This window comes from Micromesistius poutassou (assembly GCF_964030765.1).
Source record: "Micromesistius poutassou genome assembly, chromosome: 22".
Taxonomy (NCBI): domain Eukaryota; kingdom Metazoa; phylum Chordata; class Actinopteri; order Gadiformes; family Gadidae; genus Micromesistius; species Micromesistius poutassou.
The window spans coordinates 1273387-1291685 of NC_140292.1; the positions used below are offsets into that span (position 1 = coordinate 1273387).

The following is an 18299-nucleotide window of genomic DNA, read 5'->3' on the forward strand; positions in this document are numbered from 1 at the left end:
CTCGTTCTTGCGGTGTTGTTTCCCTGGTCGAGCACTTTGCATTGCTGTGCGCATGAAAAACGCTCTGTAAATACAGTTTGATGGATTGATCTGTAAAGGGGCTGTGTAGGAGCATGAACCCCTTTGATTCTCGCTCTGTGGGGACGGGCGAGTTTATAACGGTTATGTTGATGACGGGGAGGAAGAAAGTCGAAAGAGGCAGTTGCGCCATCCTGCCACTAGAGGTCAGTGCTGATAACATTTGCGGAGCATCACGGATGCAGTCCTGAACAGGCCTCTGACTTAGGGCTTTGATCATGGATACAGTGGAGCCAGGCAGTATCCCCAGGGACCAGTGGGTTCACATCCCATCCTGGGCACAGACTACATTCAAATCTATCTTCTCCTCATGGGCCTGTCCCATTTATTCAGCGGGGACAGGCATCGATTCCCTTCAGGTAATATGGCTGGATGGAAGTTGGGATCTGGACCCAGGATGGCGCCAACATAGAAGAAATCCCCTTCCATACATCAAGTACCAGTCAGCGAACACGTGCGGTTTTACATTTAGAAAAGGAACATAAACGACAATTAACCAATGTGATGTGTGTGTGTTTCACAGACACTGTCTTTCATTATTGCAAATCAGAATCAGCCAGACCTTTGGAGGGCTTGGGCCATTTAACACGTGTGTGTGTGTGTGTGTGTGTGTGTGTGTGTGTGTGTGTGTGTGTGTGTGTGTGTGTGTGTGTGTGTGTGTGTGTGTGTGTGTGTGTGCGTGCGTGTGTGTGTGTGTGTGCGTGTGTCAGGTTGTGGGCTTCCTTCCAGCGCTGCATGTGTGCGGGCTACATGCGTGAGAAAATTCAGACCTCCCCCCCCCCCCATGTAATTATTTCCACTGCTACTCTGCGTCGTTGACTACTCTGACTCGCTAAGGGCCTTCCTGAAATTATTTTCTTGGGGTCAATATGGGGGGGGGGGGGGGTGGGGGGGGGGGGGGGGTGGGGTGGGGTGGGGTGGTGGGGGGGGGGGGTAACTTCATGTGCTCAGTGACACACAAAGCCTCCACAGTACCTGGGCACCTCCCACCTCCTATCACTCCAGGCCTCGAGTTCATTTATTTTCCTCGAGGTGGGGGACAGGGGGGACGGGGGAAATGATTACTGACGATCGGGGTTCACTACGCCGCCTGTGATTGGTCGGTTTCAGCTCGGCCTCCCGGTTCGCCGGTGGGGCTGACATCGCTCACCCCTCCTCCCCCCCCCCCCCGGCCCTCTCCTCTAGGACCACCAGCCCTGAGCGTAAGCGATGGCGCTTGCTTGCTGCCATCTCTTGTTCTCGGTTCTTGATCCATTTTGGATCTTGTGGGTTTTTCCGACGGGGTCCACAGTTCTGTGAACCCCCCCCCCCCCCCCCACTCAGCCACACACCACCTCCACCATCATCCCCCTCCACTTCCCCCTCCCACCCTGGTGGTGGTGGTGGTGGTGGTGGGGGTGGTGGGGGTGTAGTTCCTAAGATGGATTGGGCCTGTTAAACTCCCGGGCCGAGGATGCAAAACCGGATGACCTGCAGCGTGCTCATTGTTTATGTTCCCCCCCCCCCCCCCCCCCCACGGTGGCACCGCCGAACAGTGGCCCCATTCACCGGACCCGGCCAGGAGTGTGTGTGTGTGTGTGTATGTGTGTGTGTATGTGTGTGTGTGTGCGCGTGTGTGCGTGTGTGTGCGTGTATGTGTGTGTGCGTATGTGTGTTTTCGAACTCCACCTCGTCTTCACGTGAACTCGGGGGGGGCTCGGCAGCCAAAGGGTACGAGGGTGTCTTTTATTTCGGCGTTCTCTGCGTTCTTTCTGTCTGGTTCTGCTTGTTGCTTTTAATACACAGCGGGCCCGGCGAGTCCCTTCTACTGATAATAAACTCCCATGATGCATAGCGCCTGAGAGGCTAGACACCCCTCGGACCCGAGGTGTGGCTGTATTAAGGGAAACGTTACACCGACGCCCTGATTTCTGAACGGACGGCGTTTCTCATTTCGAGAGGGGTTCAAATCAAGGTGTTTAGTCCTTGTGTCTCTCGCCATGAGTTTATTTTCCCTAAGTTGTTATTGTTTTTGGCTTGCGCCGTAAGAATTAAACAAATACGCAACTCAACTGTGCTTTTTAATCCACTGGTCAGTTTAAAACCGACTTGACACTGTCAGCTTATTATCGTTGTGACGCTATTCCCCTTATCCAGGTCCAATCAACACGGCTTCCTCTGCAGCTGCTAAGGAACACTGCGATGACGTTCACTTGTCCCCGCTGGAAGGCTTACCGTTACATCCCATAATATCACAACATGCTCCCATTCTCACAGCTGCCCACAATGTTTTGTCAATTTGGCACGATCCAATCAAATCCTACCGGATCAAATCACCGTTCTCATAGGTTTAGCCCCGCGGTAATTACCGTTTTTACCTGGAAGTACGTCACACTGTGGCAGTAATACACCCGGTGAAACTCTGTTACACGTTTTCTTTACGGCACCGAGGGGGAACCACTTAACTCTCTGAGAGCTTTCTCAGGTCTTTCAGACACTGCTCTGTTGATTCAGACCTTTCCCTGTGATGAGAGTGTGTGTAACTGTGATAATACAAAGCTGTGATAACAAAAGGGTAGCCCTATATGAGAAAATGCTTAGCCTGCACCATATGGGCCGGCCAGGACTCTTTGTTCAAACTGGACAGAAACAAGAATCTGCTTCACCTCTTTGTTTCCTTAACGCACATCAGTGTGATCCTCTCATTGGTTTAAGTTGTGCACAGGCACAGGCAGAGAGAAGGCAGCAATTGTATGGTATTGTGTACGTTGGGGCCATACTTGTTGTTGGGGCCATAATTGTTTCAATAACATGTTGATATCTCTGATTGATTATTATTGGTTCCTAAAGTCTAAATACGTGTGCCTGTGTTGTGGTGTTTCATTTATTGTGATGGCGTGGACGTTCTGAATGTGAGAGTTTGGTTTAATCATCAGTCCGTGAGGATATTTTAAACCGTGGAATTTGTTTGGATGCATGCAGATCGTTTCTTTAACTGTAATGACAGCGCAAATGTGCTTACACCAAACCAACCAGTTTGATTTTAGGAGCCGTACACAGAGAACTTTATTTCTTAGTACTGGCACACAGACTGGCTTTCCAACTCGAACTGATTTGAATAGCATTTGGTCGACTGAAATCTTTTAAATCCCACTTAGTAAATACTGATTCAGGGGAAATACAAGGCTGGGTCCTGTCTTGACAAATAGGTCACGTAATCACGGAAGAATAGTCAGGCATTCACACACAGAATAAAATGTAATCCCCTCGCCATGAAAATCATACGTATAACCTTTCTGAACCGTTCATTCCCCCTCGCCCCAAACCCAACGCAGTGTTTTGGGTGGCAGCGAGGGTGTCAGCGGCGAAATCGGGTAATTGAACACGAATAAAAGTTCTTAAACGCACGCATTTTTATGTAATCACTGTCATTATTGGGGCTACTAAAATAATCGGGCCCCATTAAAAGCTCTTTCGAGGCCCTCGGTCTGCCCGGGCAGCCTCCACCCCTAGAAAGCCTTTCCCCGCGGATTCCTCCGCCCGCTGGCACCGTCCCCCCGTCGGTAACCGCAGCCCCCGGCGAGACCCTGTGCTCCGGGTGCAGGATGGGGTTGGCTGGGTGGGGGTGAAACCGCTGGGGTGGCGGCGGGTGGGAGTCGAGAGGGAGGGTGGGATGATCAGCTGTCAGGACCTTGGCCGCTGGGAGGGCAGAAGCACAGGCACCACTCAAGCTCCCCCTAAAGTAAACCTGTCAGGAGAAACTCTTTTCTCGCTTCTTTTTTTTTTTTGCGCGCAGACAATATTTATAGTGTGTGGCGCGATGCGCTCTCTTCCACACGTCCACCTCCTCTACCCGGACGATGTCATGGGGAAGAGAATAAGGGGCGCCGGTGCCGTGCAGTCGTGCACTACGTGTGTGAAGTAATGGACGGATCTGTTGGAAAAACATCCAACAGAGTTTTTTCGCCGGGGTTGCGTTCGGCTGTCATCTGGTGATTTGACAGAAAGGGGTAGGCCTATGTAATTTAGGAGAGGTCTTGTTCAGTCGTGCGCACACACACAGGCGCACACACACACGCGCGCGCGCGCGCGCGCACACACACGCACGCACACACACATGCACGTACACTCACATGCACGTACACTCACATGCGCGCACACAGCGTCGGCCCTGGGCCCGAGGGTTGCGGTGCTCGATCGCTAACCACACTCTCAGCTCGGTGGGAAAGGTAGACGTGAGGCAGCGCTACACGGCCGCAGCAGGGGCTTTCAATACCGCAGGAGCGGAGGAACCCGGCGTGAAATACGACCGAGGCTGGCTTGATCATCCGTCGAGACTCCAATGTGTCCAAAGTGTTGCTCCGGTATCTGCCAAAGCGCTCTTTTCATGCACAAAAACAGAGCCAATGAAATCGTGATTATAAAAAACAAATAAAATAAAATATAATGTCCACATGAAAAGTTTCTTTGTGGGGGGAACCTTGGACCTGCAGTGTTGTTTCTGGTCATGTTTTGGGGGGGATCCAGCTACCTCACTGGTTGTATTTGGAACATGACAGCCCCCCTCGCTCTGTCTTGGGTGGGAGGCGAGTCGGTGGTGAGGGCGATCAAGTTATCGGCCCCTCGGGTAAGGCTGGTGTTATTGTTCCTTAAGAGGCAGAAACCAAATTGAATTCAGGAGTTTGACCTGAATAGGAGACCAGAGGTGTACGTGGTTCCTGCTTGTGCCCCCCCCCCCGTACTTTGTTCAGTCAGGTTTATTTGAACAGACCTTTATCATGTGGCTCAGGAGGTAGAGCGGGTCAGCTGGTAACCGGAGTGTCGAGGTGTCCCTGAGCAAGACGCCTCACCCTAAGTGCTCCTGACGAGCTGGCTGTCGCCTTGCGTGGTTGACACCGCTGTCGGTGTGTGAATGTGTGCATGAATGGGTGAATGTTAGGCCTTATTGTAAAGCGCTTTGAGTGGCCACTGGTTAGAAAAGCTCGGTATAAATGCAGTCCATTTACCATCAGAGTTTGTCTCAAAGGGGGCTTCCCAGGGCCACGTCGGATCCATAGGGGGGATCCTTCCTTCCAGGGATGGCTCGTGGTGCCGTTTGCAGAATGAAGATGAAAGCTAACCCTAAGCTGAGCTGAGATCCACACCGGTCACCTCTTCAGTGTGTGAAAATGACCCCTTTTCTCAGGTTTTAGGTGTTTTTATCTGGGTCAACATTGACAAATCCCTGGTATGCGCTTAAAAATCCAAACCTCTTCGGTGGTCACTTCGCCAGTAAAGAGTGCCATAGCACAGCGGGGCTGGCAATCCCACCGCACTTTCTTCTAAGTGGACCAAATTCTTCAGAGACGTCCTGTAGATTAGGTGTTCCGGGCCATAAAAGAAAAGCCTACTAAACCAGACCTAGCCAAGGAGGTCTGCCCCATTTGAATCCTCCGTTTGTGGTGCTTTGTCTGGCGCGGGCCGCGTTATCCATCAAGCTAGCTCTTCCATTTTAATGGTTGTATTTATTTAGCTTAGCGTAATTCACTTACTCTATGTGGAGAGTCTGAGCTCTGGGAAGTGCAATGGATGCAATGGTTGACTAATACTGTTCCACTGATGATAACCACATAACAATAGCAAATATGCAACAGCAGTAGCAGAATTTTGTTGCCATAAACAAGTGCAAGTCTTTTCCCTCTAATTTGGGAACTCGTATTCAGAGAGGACTTGCTCAGTCCTAAGCCTGACAATGACCATGATCAATGTGATTAATCCACTTTGTTTATTTAGGGGGCTTTGTTCCCATATAAATATAAACATTTATATTCTGTCTTAATACAAAGAGTCCAGAGAGGCGCCGTGATTGAAACATCGATTGAAGCCAATGAAATGAGCTCATATTTGTGGTAGTGGCTGAAATTTGCATGTAGAGTATTTAGATATTCATTTTTTTTTTTTCCGAGCGGGTTTATTTTGCCTTCTTTCAGCACCTGAAACCCAAAGAGTAAAAAAAAAGTCTAAAGTATCCCCCATCTCTCTTCTCTTCACGGGGAAACGTCCTTCCACAAATCAGTTACACAAACATCATTCTCAAAATTGGGACAAATTGAATAATTTGTCCCAATTACCTGAACAAACACACACTTCCACGCATGTAAAATGGGATTAACGAGCTGTGCTCACTGTCTGTTGACATTTTTAAAGGGGGTCCATTTTAGCTTTCCATCTCTAAACCAACATCCTCTCCTCTTCAGGTCTGGTAAGTGGTTCCTCCACTCGGTTCCTATACAAACTCCCAGAAACCTAACGAACGCGAGCCACCGGATCCTGGACCGACTGGGTCGCTTGGACGCTTGATGCCTCTCCTAAAACAACCTTCAGAGGCTTTGAAGTCTGAGAGGAGGCACACACACGCACACACACACACAACAAGATTTAGTACCTGTAGTGTCAAGCCAAGCCCACCAAAGTAGACACTTACACACCCGCTCCACAACCAAAGGTCAATGCCATGCGGTGGCACTGTCTGTATACACCCAGGCTACGAGGCCTACATTAAAACATGGACAACTCGTTCCTTTATTAAGAACTTAGATATAAGATTACTTTTCCGCCCTTGGTGGCAAGTTTACTGCTTAACATTGTTCGATTTATGAAGCTGATGGGCAGTTTGTTTCTTTATATTTTACCAGGGTGGACACATTTTTAGTGTGTTCTTCATTCTTGGAGCATGTCTAGACACAAATCAGTGGATTACACAGAAACAACACCGCATTACAACACTAAGCATGTATGATTCAATAACATGTAGCCTGTGTTTCCTCGCTCATCTGTTCTTAGTCTTTGTAGAAGACATATTTTTGTAATCAGGGTGTTTCAACAAATAAATAAAAAGGCCTTACTTTATTACATTTCCCTGCATAAACTTTTATGATTTCCCCATTATATCTCATACTAGGTTACCGGTTCCCAGAATGCCAGGGAACGCCGGCCAACACATTAAAATATTACAGAGAAAATCATACGATTAGAGACGTGACATTAAGCAAGTACTACACACGTCAGGGCCGATACGTCTACGCCCCACCACCACCGCAGTGATGATGCTCCTCATGGCTCCTCATTAACTATTGTTAACGTTCCACTGCTCAGCCTTATGGGAAATAAGGCCAATATTTCCAACGTCAGGATCAAGGCCTTGTCTTTTCAACTGGCCAGGGGCATGTGAGGAAAGGAGAAGACAAAAAATAATCCTTGGTACAGTGAGAAGACAAAACACATGTTGGAGCTCGGCACAGAAAGGCCGACTCTGGATTTCCTTGATTTTTTCCTGGTAATGATTCCGGTCTGGGGACCATTCCAAAGACAAAAGACGTCGGCCATTGAGAGGAATCGTAGCATATGCGTGTGTTTGTGCGTCTGTGTGGGCGGACAGGCCCCCTGGTTTCTCATGGTGTTTACATTCTGGTGTCTGGTTCCTTAGCTCACCAACACCTAAACGGCCCCCGTTAGTTTGGCCCCCAACCTCTCACATCGGGGGCCCTCCTCTGGATCCGGAGCGTCCGCTCGAGACAATGATAGATGACCTTCGTCACACCCCGTGATCACCGTTCAGCTTTTTCCCGTTCTCCTCTCCTTCATCACGTACCCATTCGCCCCCCCCCCCACCCCCGTCCAAACGACGGTCCAACTTTATCCCCGGAGGAACACGCGCCTGCCATTGCTCCAGGCAACGTCTAGGTCCGAGTCAAGGTGTAGGTGGCCAGAGAGAGAGAGAGAGAGAGAGAGAGAGAGAAGGATAGAGAGAGAGAGAGAAACTGTCTCAACCTGCCTGAGGAACAACTAAAGCAAAGCCAGGGAACTCTCTGCCTCTTCTCAGCGCCTGACAGCTCGGCGTGGAGGTGGTCCCTGGGCTACACTGCGTTTTGTGACACAGCAGCGAATACAGAAAGCCTTCTCCTTTCTGCAGCGCAACATTGAGCGAAGCGGCGAGGTTAGTCGGTTCACTTTGTCGTGTGCTTATGGAATGAAGGGGTCGGGTCTGGTGAGAGCGAGCACATGACAGAAAACCACGGAATTCATCTCCTGTGTTTTTTTTTCTGTATTGGCTGGAGTGTAGATGCACCGTTGTGCATTAACAAAGACGAGAATGGCCTGTTGTATCGCAGTATCATAGTGTATCATTATTGCTTTTCCATCAGCGTGCTCAGATCGGTCAGAGGAGTAGTCGTCACCCACTGGGTGATGACTGCTATCACTGCTGCCAAGAACCAATCCATGAGTCCCTGTTTTCAGAAATGTGTGTGTCTATGAAATCTATCACCAAGGGGACCAATAACTGAAGCCAGGACCAGCATGAGCTGGATGTTCATTTACATTCTGTTATTTTTGCAGATATTTGTATCAGAAGGGACTTCCAAGAAAGGCGTAGCTTATCAACGCATCGATGGACCCAACATGCATACTTTTAGGATTATTGAACAAATCAATCCCAAAATATGAATAGTATATTTCGGGCATTTAGCAGACGCTTTTATGCAAAGCGACTTACAATAAGTACATTTGTCAGAAGAATGAGAAACAATAAATCGCTATAGTGTTATATAATATTGAGAATGGCTGCATCATTTTACTGATCTATATTCCGGGCCAAAGCCCAAAACACTTCACATACCTTAGGTTCCCATGTCTTATACAGGCCACATGGCGCCTCAGTGATCTACGCTGACGTCGATGAGAAAACTAAAAAAAGAAGAAGAGAGGAAAAGAAACAAAATCGCATTCTGGAAAGAAATCACTGCAGGCCTTTCAAAGTCATTGTCATCGCCTGTCCACACAAGCAGAGAGATCCTAACCTCTCTACTCATCACCATTCATACATTGTTCTGTGCGCCATAATTCTGAGCCAGTCTTTATTGGTCCCAAAGAAAGCTGACACAATTACACATTGAGTCTGGTCCTTGTTATGGTTTGGCTCTCTGACCTGTTTCAGTCCTCCCTTGGACTGTATCCTCTGAACTCGGACCCATTTTCACGTTGGAGGTCTACTTTACGATTTACATTTCATGCGAAGATATTTCATCCTTGTATCACCACTCCAAATATTTATTCAATAGTCAAAGCTCCAATATCTCAGGTTCAATTTCAGGATACTTTGCTGCCGTCGTTGGATCCTACGTTCACATGATTTGTCCAACATCATCCGCATGCGCCAACACGCACTTGGAGACTGGCGAAATGTCTTCAGATGAATAACACGGTCGTGATCCCCCAGCGCATTTGTATCAGGCCGAGGGAGGTTTGATCGATGACAACCATGTGTTTCAGACCTCTGCTGTCATGAGAGCCGAACACTGGCCAGCACTTCCTGACCGTGTGCCAATAGCAGCGATGAGAACTTCACAGGCAGTTAATAAGCAATAAATATCAGACTAAATAAAAACACATTTGAATTCAAAGCCTCTCTCCGTGTGTGCGTCTAAAAATATAACACAAAGCGAATATCGCAATTGTTTTTGTGGCTCTCAAGAGTTTGGTTGCGTGTGTATGTGTGCGTGTGCACGCGTGTGTATGTTTTGTTGAGTAACTCATATCGTCTTTATTAACTGCGTTCCCCTGGACATCAGTGAATCCCGTCATAGTTCCCGTTAGTACACCATGTTGTTCCTCACGTGACGGCCGCCATCTTGTCTCACATCTAGACATGCAGCACAGCGTCGCTCCTTGAACAGAACAAGGCCAACGTATAAGGCTAGCATTTACACAAGGATGTGTTTTTAAATGCCCCATCCAACATCCCCTCCCACCCCCGCCCTCACCCCCACCCAGCCTCCACCTTCCTCGTCTGGGGCTGTGGAACAGTTGCCATATTTCAGCCAGAGTTTGGCTCCTCGGCGGCCAGTCCTCCCGGCTCTCCTGCTCCGGTTCTCTGGACGAGAGACCAGAGCGCGGCCCTGACTGCATTATACAACATCAACAGCATCCCCCCCCGCCCCCCATCCATCTGAACCGGCGGTTTCTCCTCCCTGTTCCTCTCTAAGAATCATGGAGCATGAACGCATCGAGCCCTAACCAAACACGACCTCCGGTGCCAAACGGATCGGTGCTTCAAAAACGCGCAAACTCCTACGTTCCATCCCCTTTCCTCCTCCATCTTCTTTTTTTTGTAAGACTCTTGTTTGCTCGGCTACCGCTCTGAATTATGGGATTGTTTTTTTGCAGTGAGTGTGTGGCACAGGGAGAGACGAGCATGGTGCTCGCTCGCTTCAAAACTCTGGACTCGGACCCTCAAATCATTCAGGTTATTTTTCTTGCACGGTTCTCCTCTGCGTGACCTTCTGTGTTCTGCCACCAGCCCGGTCTTTCCTTGTCTCGACTACGTCCCTGATTTCCACCCTGGCGCCGGGGCTGAGGAGTGTTAACAAAAAAAAAAGAGGCAAAAAATACCTCTTCTCCTCTCCTCTCCTCTCCTCTCTTCTCCTCCAAAAGCCAAAGCCACTCTCTAGAAGCTTCTGAAGCGCTGTATTGTAACAGATACAGATGGACCATGAGTTTAGAGTCGCCGCTCCTTCGTTGTGTGTGTGTGTGTGTGTGTGTGTGTGCGTGTGTGCGTGCTTGTGCACGTGTGTGCACGTGTGTGTGTATGTGTGTAAGTGCGAGGACCCTCACAGAGAATAATGTGCTCTCTGTATGTCCAATTTGCCACTTCATTCTGGGGTTTCTAGGAAGGCTGACAGCAGTTTTCATCAAAATTAGATTTCAGATGACAGTTGGCTGGCCTCGGCCATCCAGCCCCCCCTCCACCCCCCAACCCCCCTCGGCCAAACAGGCAATAAACGACAGTCCTGAGAACTGATGAACATGGAACAACTTCAAACAAGACTTTCCATTACCCTTCTCTTCTTTTAAAAGGGTTTTAATATTTTTTTCATGAATTAATGTTGACTTGAGCAGAGATATGCTAATGTCTGAGTCATTTTCATAATACCCGACTGGTAAAAAACATATCCAATACTATGTTTTAATACAGTCGGTTCACTTTTTCATTTTTCATTTTCATGAAAGGCCTGAGAGACGATGTAACTATACAGTCTCTTCTCTCGTTTACGTTTCTTTATTTATTGAGAATAAAAACAAGTTGACATTCGATGGGGTGTGATATGATGAAGGGGCCTTTTTCATGAACCACATGATATGACGTCAACCACAACATATACATTATGTAGAAGACTTCGCCATCTTGATCACTTGTGAGAGTTATTGAGGCTGTATTGGCCTTTGTTATAAAAGCCTGACCCACACCCCTGATCCACGATATCACCTTCATCATCATCCAAATACCGACAGCCCAGGGATTCCTGGCCGGCCGAGAGGCTTGTGAACACAAGGGGAAGGTGCTTGGCTCGTCATGAGTCAAATCTCAGCCTACTTCAAGGCGGTTGTCATAGTGCACTGGTGTGTGTCCGCAATCTAGTCCTTGATACAGGCTTATCTTAAATCCAGTGAACCGTCAAAGTCCAATTTGAAATGAGTGTGAGAAGTTTGTTTCCAAGGTGATTAACCGACATGAGGTGGCTGCTGGAAGCTGAGTGTAGATTCTTTGTCTTTCGATCAAAGGAAAGTTAAGATCTAGGAAAAAAATGACATTAGACAATTTCTTGCTGATGCTCCCAATCTCTTGTAATACTTTTCGTCAACGTGTTCCTAAAACCCGATTAGACATTCCTGTATGTGCTTGTACTTAGTAGTGTTCCTATTTACTTATTTAGCAGACTTAAGGAGAAGTTAAGACACATCTTGCTCAAGAACCCCTTACACACGGGCTGCAGACTTTGGCAATCTAACCGGTACATCTCGGCTGGTAGTCTCACCACCTCTGCCCGTCACTACAGGGTTTCTGTACTAATTAAAAACCACCTTTATTGACTCGCCAACCACTGGACCCCAGCGATCCGACACTAACAGCCCCAGTGGTGCCCTGTGGACGCTGTGGCTTGAGGCTTGGTCGGTTGGTGAGGAGGCCGCATCTCAGTAAACACGGCCTGGGCCGCACTGTGGTCATGTCTCCAGCACCGCTGTGGCTCTGGTTCATGTCTCCCAAATTGGTTGTAGATCAACTCATGCTCACTTCATGCATGAGCCTTCCTCTCTCTGGAAACTCTGTTTCAGACCCTAACCCTAGTCTTTACAGGATACAGAATTGCCCATTTGTAAATTTGCAAAAACGCAATACTTTTTAGCAATTCTTACACTTTTAGTCGAAATATCATAGCAACGCAAATGTCTTCAGTCACGTCCGAGTCTGTTATTTTTCTCTCCTGCTCATATTGACTATATTGAACATAGAAACATAGCATCACACAACGGCACCCAGTGAGGTGACAATGACGTTCTCCCCTCCGTCTCTGAGCAGCCGCTCTGAGTCACCAGAGGACAGTAGATGACAGCAGTTGCCATGGCAGTGAGAGTTCGTAAATAGTATTACTTTCTCTGCTATAATTTCCCCATGCTCATCATGCAGTTAAAACTGAGTCTATTAAAAATGATTGCCTGCGGTGTTGGTATAAAGTTTCATTGCACATCCGGCCATACACATTTGTTTGCACGTGCGCATGTTGCATTGCACACATACTAATGATAATGTATTCTTACCCTTCCTGCTTGAAAGTGTGTACCTTCTTTTAGTAAGAATTTTACACAAGTCTGACATAAAAGTACAACAAAAGTACAAAAGTAAAACAAAAGTACAACAATTTATTGGTGTTAATAAATTGTTAAGGTCACAGTCATCAACACCATTCCTTTGTGTCAGCGTTTCATCCAGAGAGAGAGAGAGGGGGACTCTAGTGTAACAATAACTATATCAATACACACCAATTCTACTCAATAACCTCCACGCTCCACGGCCATGGCCTTTGTGCTGACCAAGAAACACACAGAATCTATTTGAGACATTTTTAAACGTATCCAAAGGCATCATTATCGGTTTGCCGGGTTAACACCACCGTGACCGAGCTCCTTTTGTTCTGAGAAATATTCCGGACACATAAATCCTATCCTCTGCTTTAATACTGGACATCTTAATAGATCACAAATGATGGAAAATGGTTACAGTGGGACCTCTCTCATAAAGTTGTGGCTCCGCAATAATCTTTTGATTTACCGTCTCTCCTCTTTCTATGCGTAACCCCCCAAAATCCCCCTTCCCTTCGTTATTTAATTTTAAGTCTTGTTCTGTGACTCATTGAAAAAAATGCAATTCATAATTAGGTTCAACAAGAGGGGTGGTGCCCTCTTGCTCTCTGTCCTGTGTGACACACACACACACACACACACATACTGTACACACTTACACACACACACACACACACACACACACACACACACACACACACACACACACACACACACACACACACACACAAACATACAAGCACAGACCCCCACACACAAACACTTAGACTCACAGACACAGGTTTTTTTATGTCCAGCCCATATACTATTCATTGTCCCGCTTTGTCAACAGGCACAGCATGTGGCCGATTAATGAGTGAACCGAGCAGTCGTAACGAAACAGGCCGTGCTTTATATCTTTATTCTGTCCACTTGGAGCAGAATGAGGCAGAGAACATAGTAAAAACCCAACTCTAATAAACAGGGACATGCTCTTAAATATAATTTTAACCCTAGCTGCCTGCCTGTCCACCGTACTCGATTGTTTTTGTATATTCTAGAAACGCTGTTGAACGTTGTGTCAAACACAAACTACCTTGGACCTGTTGTTGAGTACTACACATATATACTTTAGATACATCGGCCTACATATACACAAACACAAACATTGTTGACCAAAAGCCATCATTAGAAGAAGGCTACATACACCTAACTAATTGCTAATAACATTGTTCAATTAAAAAGTTAAAACAAAAAAAGAGACAATAAAAGGTCAATAAAATCAAATAAACTGGATTGATTTAACCTCAAATTATATTGTTCTGGAATGGACGACTACTGTTAATGATGATTTGTGGGCTAGACATCTAGCCTTGTAGGGATCTTAACAAATTGGCCAGTGTTTGTCCAGTGGACAAGACCCTTATTAATTAAATGAAGACTGAATAAAATAATCATATATAAATCAATAGTGTCAGATATTCAATCCATTAAAGTAAACGAATTGAATCGACAGTTAAGTGCTGGACCACCTAGTTTACTTAGCTCATGCAAAGATGAAAGTGAGAGAGACATCTGGAATATGCTTTGGTGTTTGTGACTAAGGATTCATGGAATGTGCTTGCTAATTGGCTGGCGTCTGGAGACCTATTTATATAGTGTATACAGAAACTTAAGTATGCTCACATACTGGGCCTCATGCTCTGTGTATACGTTGGCAATGTTTATCAGTATTATCTGTAAGTACCCCAACACATACATGAATATGGCTCCTAGATTGTACCATGCACTTTTGGTTTATACTCTAAAGGAGCATTTAAGCACACTGAGAACATACATCTGAATATAAACAGGGGATCACATCCCTCTTGGGTTTGTCAATTTCTCTTCAATTTACAGATGCTTTAATCCAAAGTGACCGAATTAATTCAGATAATACAGCTCATTCAGGAGCAGTAGGTGTTAACAAGGTATTTAACTCAAGGATGGATGCATGGTAGACTCTGGATGTTAGGATTAACTTTTCTCCCTGGATGAAATCTCTGTATGAGCACAATCAGCTGCACAACTTATTTATTTAGGTCTGAGCATGGAAAGTTTTGTGATGTTTGGGGAACATGTGCTCTCAAAGGTTTTCAAAGGGAAGGCTTAGCTTGGCTTTTTAGCAATTTCACAAGGAATTTAAGTAACTAGGAGTAACCTTAACCTGAATCAACTGTAGGACTCTTTGAGTCATCTTAATTTATTTGGGGAGCTGTTCCCTTTTTTGGTCCTAACAGTGAGCAGGCAGGGAAAATGCCATGTCTTAGGGAAGACTGCCATCGTGTGGTGCAGAATTCCTGATTCCAACCATTAATCCTTTTACCACGTCCCACAAATTGCTGGATATAGCATTGTACCAACAGGCTCACAACGATCCTCGGTGGAAATCTATTTCCTCTAGACCAGATAGAGCATTTTGTGCTACAAAAATACATGCAGTGGGGAAAGTGGAGACTTCCCATAACTATTGAAAGTATCACCATTATTTCATATGTAATACAATGTAAAGATTAATTTATGTATACAAACATTTAAAGCACACACAAAACATTACAATTCACAGAAATGGATTCAAATTCTTTATTTTGTTCAATTCAAATTACAGCTATTAGATTATAATTCCACTAGTTTCCCTCAAAATGCAGACACCAATGTGGCCTTTAATGTTGGTCTTCCCTGTAATGCTTGAAGAGAATTTACATGTATCATGCAAAGTAGCTCGGTTGTGCCCATGTGAAGAAAATCAATAAAGCTCATCCATATTCCTAATCAATGATTTATGACTGCCATAGGGCTCACTTACCTGGTGAAAAATCATACAGAACCTAACCCTATAACATAGGGGTACAACTATACAAATTAAATGACTGTCCATGCCAAATGTATTGCTTTAATGCATTCAATTTAGAGAACCCTAACAGCACACGTATGCATCAGAGGGTGCCCAACAGGATTCAAATGGAACAGATTGTTCTAAATGTGTTTAAATGTGTAAATTTGTTGGACCTTGGATTCACTTTCAACGGCACTACAGCATCAGAGAAAGGCGACAAGATTCAAAAATTATTTTTTGCACAACACATTAAGAGCCTGCCACTTGTTAGACAGGACCTTGGGTTTGTGTGCATACAAGCCTAGAACCGCGGAAATTCAACCAAAGCCCTGGGGGTTCTCTCCAGACAAATATAAAGTTTGACGAGAGAATGTGTTACGTCTGTGTTTCAGGAAAAAGAAAGAAATTCAAAACGGCATTTGATGTTTTCTACAAGTTTTTATTATATAGATATAATAAAAACAAGAAGTTTTTATGTTCCCGCACAATGTGATAACAGACAGTTCCTCTAGAAGAAGGTGTTTGGCCTCTTGGTGGTGAAGCGGGGAGCGTGCTGGCGACGCAGAACTCTGTGGGGCAGAGGGAACTTGATCTTGGAGTCCTGCAGACAAAGAGCACAGGGGGAGACACAGGTTACGGTGGAGCACAAGATTTACACTAGGAACAGTATGGACAGACACCCTTCGTTTACAAGGCAACATGCCAATGTTAACAGGCAGCAGTGCATCAAGACTACTTTTAGTTGACATAATACACAGGAACCCAGTTAGGACCGACATCAGGCCAGGACCAGCCAACTCCACCATCTAAAGCCAAGAAGGGTGGAAAAAGACGGTGGCTTTGAAAACCTGTGAGTGTGAATGGGGGAGAACTCACGTGGAACTGCTTGATTGCCGGTCTGCGACATTTGTTGGCGGCAATTTCTTGGACCTTCATGATCTGGATGGCGTGAGCACGGGCACGATGACGGGCACCCATGTCGCGGTCTTAAATAAAAGAACACGTATAAATATACAAACAAGGCATCTAGAAACTTCTATCAAATTATTTAAACATCAGTCAAACCATTCATTAATACCGCACAAGAGCCACTACTGGAGGATGGGCAACACAATTTGAAGATAGGTTTGAACAGTGGTAGATATTTAGGTTGCTTTTACTCACAGCACTGTGTGACAGCTCCAGAGGTGGTCAGGTCCCTGTACTCTCTGTACATGTTGTGGGTGCCGCTACGGGAGTCATAACGCAGCCAGATACCGAAGTTCTTCACCTTCAGCGGGGTCTTCTCGTGTACCTGATGACAAATAAAAGTCTCTTAAGCAACAATGTGATAACGGATAATTGACAATAGCAGCAAGAAAGCATTGAGCATGCCGCATTAAGTGGTCACATCACGTTCATCTGTTGAACTTTAATCCCACGTCTATATATTGTCTATTGTTTAGTTTTGTAGCATTTATTCTTCTCACCTGCCCAGGGACTACAGGTGGAAAATAGCAATTTACTAAAACCTGGTACAATGCATCTGTCCTTGCTCTGAACAAGGTTCATGTTTCTTTTGTACGTTGTCCCTGTTTAAATAAAGTTACATTACATTACAAAGAGTTGTTCTCTTACCAGACCACAGTAGACGGTCTCGCCGGAGGCCTTCTTCATCTTCCTCAGCTGGGAGACGAAGTACCAGAAGCGGGACTTGGCCACCACATGATTGGGGGCGAAGATCCTCATGCGGTACAGAGGAGGAGCGATGAGCTTGGCGGAGGGCAACAGGCGCCCGACCACTTTATATTCCCTCAACTGTCAAGTGAAGAAGGAAAAAGTTAATTCATGCAACGGCATAGGAGGGGTTACAGAGTGGTTGAGTGAGGACAACGTGTTAAACCTTGGATTCACTTTCAACGGCACGGCAGCATCAGAGAAAGGCGACAAGATTCAAAGATTTATTTTTGCACAACGTATTAAGAGCCTGTCACTGGTTGAACAGGGCCTTGGGTTTGTGTGCATTCGAGTATAGAGTTGAGTGTCAGGCCGACATCAACACAAAACCAAGCGCTTGAATGAGGCCACGCAGCTCCCGTTAGCATTGATGCTAAAGCAGCTACCGGCTGGTTGGGTTCAACTAGGTTGCAGTGGTATTTTACTGCAGATACCATTTTAGAAATGCCAGTTGCGCACCAGTAATAACTTGTATAAAATCATCTCATCTGATCGGGATGTGGAAAACTATCTAAGAGCTTCCTTCGTCCACATGGCAGAAGAGACGCCATGTTGTATCGGCAGGAGCCTGGACGCGTTTAACGTTATAAATGTAAATTCAACTTTAAATTTCCATACAAGTCAGTCCCAAACCACTAGAATATCGTTACTCAACGATATTCTTCCAAAAGGAGCCGTGTAAAATACATTTAAACTGATAAATATGAGGTTTACGTACTGTTCCCGACGCCTTCATGGTGTCTCTCGCGGACTGCCACAGTAAAAGAGGAAGTAGTTGGGCGGAGACTCCGCACGTCAAGTACGAAAAGGCAGGGCTTAACGAGGTAATACTTTTTTTGTGTGGGGCGATAATTAATATTTTTTGTTGTATGTTGAAATGTTTGGTGGTAAAAAAAAAGATATATTAAATTCTATAATTCTGAAATAGATTAATTTGAATGTCAGTATGAAATAAAAATGCGCAAATAAAGCCATTCTGACACCCGTTAGTCATATA

General features: G+C 45.9%; 1 protein-coding gene and 2 non-coding genes across 3 annotated transcripts; all 3 read right to left on the reverse strand.

Moving 5' to 3' along the window:
- Positions 1–15748: 15748 nt before the first annotated feature.
- LOC311368120 (small nucleolar RNA SNORA68) lies at positions 15749–15882 on the reverse strand. Its single transcript, XR_014639878.1, has one exon. It is a non-coding gene; the product is annotated as a small nucleolar RNA SNORA68 (small nucleolar RNA).
- Positions 15883–16004: 122 nt separating this feature from the next.
- On the reverse strand, positions 16005–18076 carry rpl18a (ribosomal protein L18a). Its single transcript, XM_084486504.1, has 5 exons — positions 18021–18076; positions 17204–17383; positions 16751–16880; positions 16463–16572; positions 16005–16187 (listed from the first exon to the last, which is right to left on the reverse strand). The coding sequence occupies exons 1-5, from the start codon at positions 18036–18038 to the stop codon at positions 16095–16097; spliced, it is 531 nt and encodes a 176-aa protein (XP_084342630.1). The 5' UTR covers positions 18039–18076; the 3' UTR covers positions 16005–16094.
- Positions 17458–17591, reverse strand: LOC311368121 (small nucleolar RNA SNORA68). The gene has a single exon (XR_014639879.1). It is a non-coding gene; the product is annotated as a small nucleolar RNA SNORA68 (small nucleolar RNA).
- Positions 18077–18299: the final 223 nt, after the last annotated feature.